This window comes from Habropoda laboriosa, unplaced genomic scaffold (assembly GCF_001263275.1).
Source record: "Habropoda laboriosa isolate 0110345459 unplaced genomic scaffold, ASM126327v1 scaffold67, whole genome shotgun sequence".
Classification (NCBI taxonomy): domain Eukaryota; kingdom Metazoa; phylum Arthropoda; class Insecta; order Hymenoptera; family Apidae; genus Habropoda; species Habropoda laboriosa.
The window spans coordinates 1,807,553-1,817,537 of NW_017100242.1; the positions used below are offsets into that span (position 1 = coordinate 1,807,553).

A 9,985-nucleotide genomic window follows, 5' to 3' on the forward strand; every position below is an offset into this window, starting at 1 on the left:
CCTCCCGTATAAATATAAATTTTTTTTTTCGTTGGCGGTCACCCATCTTAACTTTAGTCGCGAGGGAGTGCAGCTTGACTTGGAAAGCTACCGACGAGTCACCCTACCCTCTCCCCATTTCTCCCAGGATAAAAAAAACTGCATTCTTATATTATTTACAGTTGGAATAATTCTAGTAAATTCACTACAGTCATTTGACATGAAATAGTCACTTCTAAGTCACACGGCGTTATAAAGGGTTCAATTAAGTACAGTTGATTTGAGAACCGTAGATGGGTTAAGGAAGGGGAAATAGAAATTGACGATTGGCAGATTTCACTTCCAAACCTAGAAATCGAGAGAAGAGGAAAAGTGCGCTGGTGCGCAAAAGGGGAGGTTTTCGTGTCGAGCGTTAAAAAGAGTACAAAGGCCTGATTTTAAGGCAGGTAGGCTGTTATTTGTTAACTGGTGTGTGCAATACCGTATTATACAAACAGTTACAGAAAAGACTGTATGGCTATGTATTGACGACCACGGAACGGGACTTTTCTAATCGTCAATATGGCTTATCGTCAATAGCTTATCAATGAGCTGTATCACAGCTGTTATCAATAGCTTATTGTGTCGCTACGTTAAAAAGGAACTATTATGATTTTTTGAGAAATTCAAAGATATGTGGGATATTTTAGCTGTCTGAAAAGGTGTGAATGTTTAAAGACGAGAAAATTTTCACATATGGACAGAACAATTAGGGTGATAAAAGTTATGAAACAGTGTCTCAATGTGAAACAATAATCTCACGGAAACTGTCAATAAAATCCTCCTAAATCTTTGTAAACACGTGGACAGGAACGATGTAACAAAAGACTGTGAACAAGTTTTCGGAATTTCCAAGAAGATATAGATCTGTCCGACTCAACAGTAAAGTTGGAATTATTAGACACTCATTCATCTGGTGGCTTTTTATATCGAGGCTACTAACTTTCGGAACCTGTGCAGGCAATAATCTCCGTCTGGATGAAAGGTCAACACGATACATCCAATATCCAACACGATTAATCTGATTCTGAGAGGTTATCATATGCATATTTATACAAAGTGTTCCCTGACGAGTGAACAAAAAATTCAATAATCGTCATTCAGATTCGATAAAATTCGATAGCAGGCTAACAGTGGCCCATCGGCAATCGACAACAGCGAAACTTTCACAAGCCGAACGAAAATAATTGCTGATGTATTGTTTACGTAATACGGACATATTAATATTAAAGGGTTAGAAATTCAGTCTAATTGCTGTTTTCCACCAACTGAATATTTTAATACGATTTTCTTTCAATTTGTACTTAAAATTCTGTTCAAATATTCATTTGGATAGGGAACGTGTTAAAGAGATAACGTGAAAATTGTCAATTTTTGCTGATTTTTATGTGTTTTTGACAAATATGACGTGTACAGAAGAGCAACTTTACGATACTTACACATATCACATTTTTTCTTCTCATTCTTGTGTTGTTTTGCAATTAAACAATTACCAAGAAAAATTTGTAAAACAGATGCTTTTTAAATGGAATTTTGTTTCATTTTTAATAAATTGCTGAATATCGAGAGAAAATATGATTTAGTTTTACGTATTAATGCTTGAATGACGAATTCGTTTTATCTTTTACAATCACGCATAAATCTATTGAAAAGCAACCCCTCCTGCGTCGCATGATTGTCTCAAATATCCTTTTCTTAACTCCGCCGCTCTGCCTTCGCAACGCGCAAATACGAACAATGTGCTAGACAGAAACAATAGCCCCTTGGCTGTGTCAAAGACGGAATCGAGATACATCTCCCTTACTTTAACACACTCCGTGTATAACTTCGCGAGACAAGCGCTCCGGCACGCGTCAAACTGAGAATGTGTCTGTCTATTTTCCTTCGATCGTTACTTCAAAAATGCGATTGAATGGTGTTACGTATTCTTTGGTATAGTTTATAGCATGATCGTGAGGGAAGTCTATTTTTGAGTCGAGGATTCTCGTTTATCGCTTGCATATGTCACAGTACACTCTCGTTCATAAGTATTGAGACACTTATGGAACGTGAATCTAAACTGTTGCTGCGAAATTATTGAAATTTGTAAAAAAATTATTCCGCTTGGAATCTCTTAGTGTAAGAAGCGCAAATATTTTCTTACTACCGCTAAATAAGTTTTTGGCATTCTGCATTCATAATTTCATTCATAAGTCCTGAAAAGGAGGCAATAATTAAATTTTACTTTTCTTCGTTGCACTTCCTTCTTCAATTTTCGTAAATTCACATTGAAAGAATTCACGTTGAAGGAGTTCACACTGAGAGAATTCACGTTGAAGAAATTCACATTTACCAACGTAAAAGATGGAAAATTTACAGACAGAAGGGTAGCAAATATTACGCATTCTTTCCTAATAAGCGACATAATTAATTTCGTTAACGCATTACGCACGTCGCGTCACGGAACTATTCCAGAGTTCAGAGGGATATTGATCGCGGAAGACCATTTTTCAAGCAGCAATCGAGGGGAAATCAACCTTCAACTTGTAAGCCTCACGCGTGCGATGCTTGAACGCTTGCCGCATAAAGCTGCGCGACTTCCGAAGGGTGCGATGAGGTGCACAGTATACAACTCGATTCCGTCTTTCACAGAGCCAGGCAACTGTTGTTTACTCCGAAATCCTCAATTATACAGAGCTAATTTACTCGGTGTTTGTTGGCAAAATAATTTCCTACTATCAAATTCACTCTGTCCCAATCGATAGAGGTACGTCTTGAATTACTTTGCTTGCTGCTCGCTGGTGAGGTGATCGTGAAGTATAGTCGATGGAAGAAATATAACCGGGTCGTAAATTGAAGCGTTAAATAACACTAGTAATAGCGTAGGAATTAGACTCCAGCATCGAGATAATTTTACAAAATAAATGTAATTTATTGTTGCACAATAACAAATGTTTAGAGAAATAAAAAAAGGAGAGAAATAGAGAAAAAAAGATTTCACAAGAATTGCATACAATAAAGAAATTTCCAGCGTAGAAACGGATTCACTCGACGAAAATAACTGACCTAATATACCATTTACCTGTGTAGTCGGTGGAAGAGGTACAGCGAGTCGTAAAAATTTAGAAAACGATCGACGCGTGTGACAATCACTCGCATAGTAAAATCAGGTGAATGACGAGAGACGTGAAATATGTTATAAATTGTTGGAACATAGCATGTCGAGAAAATCGTGGAACGATGAACATAGAGCGAAAGGCCACTGATCGATAAGAAGCCTATGGTTGCCTCGAATTCTCCCGTGGCATCGGAACCGTGCAGAATGCGAGATTGTGGGAAACGTCCGGAACAGCCGATATAGCCGAAGACGTCGTGGATTCCATCTTTGAAGAAACATCGGTTTCCCATCGAACGAGATTTATACGAATATCTCTCCCCAGTATGCTGTTGTACTATATTACACGGAATTCTGTGCAGACGTGTTAAAATATGAAATAACATAACGAACAACTCAGTGTTTATTTCACAAATACAATCACTTTCAAGAATTCCTTCAGTAATGTAAATTAAAATTAAGGAAATCGTTAATAAACGTGTTATCAATTCTTATCGTGACACTGATATCGTTTATTCGTACAAGCATGGAACCGTGAGATAGCCGAGTACACGCGCACTCGAATATTTAAATTCAATCATCTCGAAAATTGAATATCTCGTGAAAAAATTTTATTCCACATTTTCGATACAATTTTTCACATAAAATCACCACCTTCTCGTTTGTACCACCAGTTACACGATACTCTGTACAATTTCTGACCTATACTTAGTGATTTTAATGCACCGTTGGAGGCTTAATGAAATTGAAATCGGTCTCGTTTAATGGAAACAGAGGAATTATCAATTTAAATAGGTTCTTTCTTTGTAACCGCCGGTGTATTAATACAACGACGAATGAAATTCGGTCGAAATTGTATGGAAAATTTCTTTCAATTAAATCGCTACTCAACGGAATAAAGAGTTGATTCGAGAGTCTGTTGGATGAATGCCTAATAAAATGGTACAGAAAGCAGATCGAGCGAGCGAGTTCACTAGCGCCGTGTAATTGATACGTGTATAATCGATGGAAGAAATATATATATATATATAGGGACGTCGAAAAATCGGTCAGACGTCAAAGTTTACATGCTCGAACGTATCGACAAGCGAATCGACAGGAACCTGACAAGACAAGGACCTGAAATTTCAGTCAGGTCTGCGTGAAGTATGCTTTAGCTTCGATTCAATCTTAATCGACAAACGAAAAATCCTGCATTCGATCCTGAGTGTTGCTGCACTGCATGGAGGATGCTGGGTTAAAGACCCAATACTAAAATCTTCCTCGTACGCAAGCTAAATCAAATTTTTTTAAATTTTTCTAGACACTATATTGTTTAAAATTATACAAATATATCATGTTTACAGTAACAAAAAAATTGTACAATATAAGGAGAGAAATCAAGAGACACTTAAATGCTGGGTCAGCGATGACCCAGCAACCGCCGTTCGAAGGTTAGCGTTTTAATTTACGACTCGCCATATTTCTTCCGTCGACTATACAAGAGGAAAGTCAAGCTTACGTATTACCGAAACATGCTGCGATGGAAAATTTCCGCACTGAAAAGCATTCCGAAAAGCCATCAATAAACTGTACATAGTTACGTCTCGATATTTCGTCGAGCTTTTCATTGATGCACATAGGATGATCGAAGTATCCTACTCGACGTGTATGCGCACATGAACGTAATCCTCTTTCTTACTTTTGACTCGACTCCGCGTTTCAACCCTACTTTTCATATTACCTCTTCCTTTGTCTTCGTTGGTTTCAAGTCAGATTACCGGTGAACATCCATCGCGCAAACACGTGAAAAGCAATTAATCTACAATGTCGATTTATCGGCTGTAACATCTTCGCGAATACGCGGCCCGTGCACCGTTGATTACTTTTCTTTTTTTTTTTTTGCGTAAGTAGCAGCCTTTTTTCGCTGGTTTTGACGACAGTGATTGATCGAACAACGAGCGTTATGAATCGTGAAGAGTTGACGTTTGAAGTGTTGATGGGTAGCATATCATAGCGTTCAGAAACGGACGAGAGGCGTCATTTGTCTGAAAACATTTTTCACGTGTGAATAATATAGAGGGGATTGAAAACAATGAAATATTGAACAACAAACGAAGTCTCTGAGGTTGGTTATTGTACATTTGTAGCAAGTAACAGCTGTATTCCTTGCAAAGGAACATCCCTAAGTGATAATCACCGATATTGATGAAACTTTGGTAAATAACAGTATTTAAAAAAAATGTCAATTTTTCAGAAAATCTTTGTAAAATTGTTTACAGTAGAAATTTATTAATTACTCAACTATTTAGCAATGAAAAAACATTTTTTCTTTTAGAATTTAGCTAACGATCTTTGAGGACTTCGATTGCTTACTGTTGAAAAAGGGTTGCAACAGCCCTATCTTGAATTGTCACATTGTTCTCGTTAAATGGTACAACTTGAACGTTAACATTTACCGACGAAATAGCTCACTTTTTTCCAGATATCTGAAAATTTCACGATTTTCTGGGTGTTTTTTTAATCTCCCAGCAAAACGATGGATACGTATGTGTATCGAAAGTATCAAAATTGTAATCATGTAACTTAGTGCATGGACAGCGTTTATCGATCGATGGATAGCAGTAGCATACTTTCATGACGGAGCAATGACACGGTGCTAAATATAACCGGAGTACACGCTCGGATATATTGTTTGCGGAAAATATCTATGCTGCGCTTTCTGGCGGATGACGTTCACGTTCATGTAACTTATAAGAGCGCCATCGTGTTAATTATAACGTTACCTACTCCAACGTAATCTGCCTTTAGAGCCTTAATATCGAAGATCCAAAGCTACCCCCATTTCTTTCAATCTCACGTTCACAGAGAGTTTATCCTTTTGCAATTTCCATGCGCGAACACCTTGACCTGAACGTTCCAAATGTCTGCAACAATTTATCATTTTGGTCTTTTTGAAACAACTATTATTGGTTAATTCAGAATTAACATATCTCTAGATTAAAACATCACGAACGCTGTAAAACTAAATTCATTTGCAATATGAAAATGTGTTTCTGTGTTCTCGATATTTCTTAATTTGAATAAAATTTTACGTAGGTAGCTTAAAACGCTATGAATCTTTAGAAGTATTCATTTTACATCGTTCACAATGTTTGCTAGGAAATACCAAAAGGATTAGGTTTAAGTAAACTAGGCACGTCTCGCATTCGCCAGACAGAGTACGTAGTACTACACGGTATCAGAAGCTAGTCGCTTTGGGCAAAGTACACTATGAATAACGTATTACGCTGGCCAAGACCTTGGTGATTTCCGGATGCGTTTAGCAAACTGACCCAGAACTTCGTCTGGATTAAAGGATTTTAGTTGTTACAGCGTCAAAGGGCTGAAAGCAGAACTTCGAACATTTTGTTAGCACGATAGAAAAGGCGAAGACGAAGCAAAGTGTTTCGCGAAAAAGAAGGAGTAATACAATTTATTAACTTCAATTTCTACGACCTAGTTGGTCGTCTGGATTGTCGCCTCTCATAAACACTATCTCTGGCCACACGCAGTCTAAGTACCTGTCGTAAATCGTGAGAAAGCAAAATGGCGCCCGGCTAATTGCCTTCGATGACCTTTAAAAATACGTTGGCATTAATACGCAGAAATTCTGTATTTCTGTATTTCTAAATTTTGCATTTCTGCGTCGATAGAGCAATCTCTAGATCCAATTTTTTGGCTCGCCTGGGGCACATTGAGTGAAGAGAAATGTACAATTTAAAAATCGCATAGTAATGTTAAAAATTTGAATAGTAATGAAAATCGAATAGTAACGACACAAAAATTTTAACTAAACTTCTCGAAAATAGCCTTGCTACGCGTCTGTGTCATAAACCCAGTCTCCTTCTAAATTTCTCTAATTTGTCAAAAGTGACTCGAAATACAAGGCACATGGCGAAGAGTATGAACGCATCGTGGCACGAATTTCTTTCTCACTGTGCAAAACAACGTAATCTATGTTTTAGGTGATACTGGTGAAGTGGAACGAACCTTACCAAAAATTGGCCTCGTGCGACAGTTCAGGTGTCATCTTCGTGTGGATCAAATACGAGGGAAGATGGAGCATAGAGTTAATTAATGACAGAAGCACTCCGGTCACACATTTCTCTTGGTCTCACGATGGTCGAATGGCTCTCATATGCTACAAGGTAACTTGATTTATTAATTAGTGATAAACAATCCTCGATATTGCCGAAATTTTCCATGCAATTGCTAAAAAGATCCTTTAAATAATCTCAGCACACGACATATATATAACAAGCGCGATCCTTTGTCGAATGAAATTTATGAAACGCATATAAACCTCTTTTCGAAGACTAAAGAAACGGAAGTAAATTCACGCGACAGTTGAATCGAGTCCAATTCGTGGCTTTACTTCTACTGGCATAATTCCTGATCTCAGGACGACGTTATATTCGGTACTTTCAAATGGACGATTGAAAATCTGAAGCTTCTGTGACCTTATGATCCATGCTATTCAGTAAGTTCAGCGAATCAGTGATAATGGTCGACGGGCAAATGGCAGGGGATTTGATCGAAAAAGACGACAATATATAGAAATCTGTAAATTGTATTGAAAGAAGTGGCTTGAGAAGCCGTCGCAAGATAAGTATTGAATTTCGAGCTGAGAACAGTTGAATGAAATTATATTATTCTGCTGATTGTACGACGAGTGAAATGATTATTCATTCCGTGAAAAGCGTGCTATATTTGCGCAGATACAATGTACAAGTTATATAAAGTTCAACTGTATATACGTGTTGCTTGATAAAACTGGAGTATGTTGCAATATTATTATTAAGCTCGGTGTATGTTGCGACAATTGTTTTAAAAGTTCCGACGTTCCAATTATAAAGAGCTAATCAAATATATGTTACATTAAATATTCTGAAAACATTTGATTAATTGGAATTTCGTAACTTTTCATTGAAAATATTTTATATCGAATGGAAGATAACATTTTACATATTAAAAGTAATTTGCATATTCTTGCAATTTTCTCTGTAAGATGGAACCAATGAAGTTGTTAAAATAATTTAACCCTTTCGTGACCGAATTATTTTCTCAAGGAATTTGTTTTTTATCTACCGATCATCGTGACTGTAATGGATACTAAATTTTCTAATACATTTCATTATAATACGAAAAAGAGAAGTGTATCGAATTTTTGTTTTTATAGGATGGCTTTGTGTTAGTTGGAAGTGTTGCTGGCCAAAGGTATTGGTCATCGATGTTGAACGACAAAGCTACGATTACCTGTGGCATTTGGACACCGGATGATCAGCAGGTGAATCAAATTATGCTAGATTTTTATTCAAGTTTTAGTTTATCTTTAAATTCAATTTTCTCGAAAACTAACACTTTCGTGAAAAAATGTTATTCTACTTTGTCATGCAGAATCACGTACTTTACGGTTCGAGCACCCTGTATATATGAACGAAAAATTAGCAATTTTGATAAAACTATTGTTACAATTTAATTTAATTTTCATATTTTAATCACCATTATTGTAACTGAATTTTAATAAAATTAGTATTATACAAAGTGCAGCTTCAAAGCTTGGAAAACTACAGCAAAATTTTTCGAATACGTAGTTATATCCAAAAGCCTGTACTACAGAAACAATTGTTTCACAGATGAAAACTTCAACGATCTCGTGATTAATATCGTCTCTTTTATTCCTAGTGAAATATTATTTTCCGTACAACATAGCGTGACAATTATCTTCGAGACAAAATCTAAAATACAAAATTATTCGAGAATACAGACATGCAATAGTAATCTAACAAGAATATCTTACCCATTTATTACTATAAATAATGGCTTAGGGTATAATAAACTATAGCGTATGAAATACATCTCTAATTATATTTTTCTGAATACAGTCCAATTAGAAAATTCAGCCAAATTATACTTTACATTTCAACAGCAAAGAAAACATAACTGTTAAGTATCAATTAGTCGAACGAATGACAAAACACACGAAACACTTTTATCATCTTCTGTAACTCTCGTTTAATGCCACGTCTTTAAAATACATCATACATCGTACGTAAAACAAAAAAAAAAAACACGATAGGACCTTGTTTAAAATCTCAAGGCACTCAGGTTATTATAGCATAGTGTTACACTCCATCATAGTTGTCATAGTTCCATTACGAAGTAAACACTTCCTTAAGGGTGATAAAAGGTTCATCGTGTCGCCTCTAACAATTATGTCGATAGGTGTTCATTGTCATAAAAGCTCATCGCTGAAAAAATAATCCGAGAAAATAACCATGGAACGAGCAAAAACCTCTCGTTCGTTTATCGTGCAGTTCAATATATTCAACGGCTACGATTCACATTTGAAATTATTAGACGAGATTATTTCTCCGTTTGATACGAACAACATTGACATTGATATCAACAGGTGTATTTCGGGACAACGGCAGGACAATTAATAGTAATGGATGTTCACGGAGCGATGGTGTCTGAGGTACAGTTGGCAGCTGGTGTCACCTCGATGGTCTGGAGCTCCGAGAAGTTCACGATGGAAGAAGGAGACGATGATTTAACGAACGACAGATCACACAGAGGTATTACAATATGCTATCTTAGACGTCTGTACGAGATGATGCATTTGAACCATTCTACAAATTTAAATTGCTTCGTTCGAACGAGCTGTAAATTCGTCGTGCACACATTTAGCTGTGTTTAAAGGGCTGGACCATCCCTGAGGCCTGAAAATGATACCTAACTTCGAGATTTTTTTTTTGAGACTATAATTGACTCAATCGACATTTTTTTTAGGAGGGCTTTATTATACTACCCTTGAAGAATGTAAACGTATTTTTTCAGTCAATTTTTTTT

General features: G+C 36.5%; 1 protein-coding gene across 1 annotated transcript in view; it reads left to right on the forward strand.

Annotated features, from left to right (window-relative positions):
• Positions 1–9,985, forward strand: part of LOC108571992 (tubby-related protein 4) — a 48,887-nt gene that overhangs the window by 32,665 nt on the left and 6,237 nt on the right. Inside the window, exons 3-5 of the mRNA XM_017934168.1 lie at positions 7,099–7,281; positions 8,313–8,420; positions 9,546–9,711. Of these exons, the coding sequence (XP_017789657.1) occupies positions 7,099–7,281; positions 8,313–8,420; positions 9,546–9,711 (457 nt within the window). The remainder of the gene's footprint in view (positions 1–7,098; positions 7,282–8,312; positions 8,421–9,545; positions 9,712–9,985) is intronic.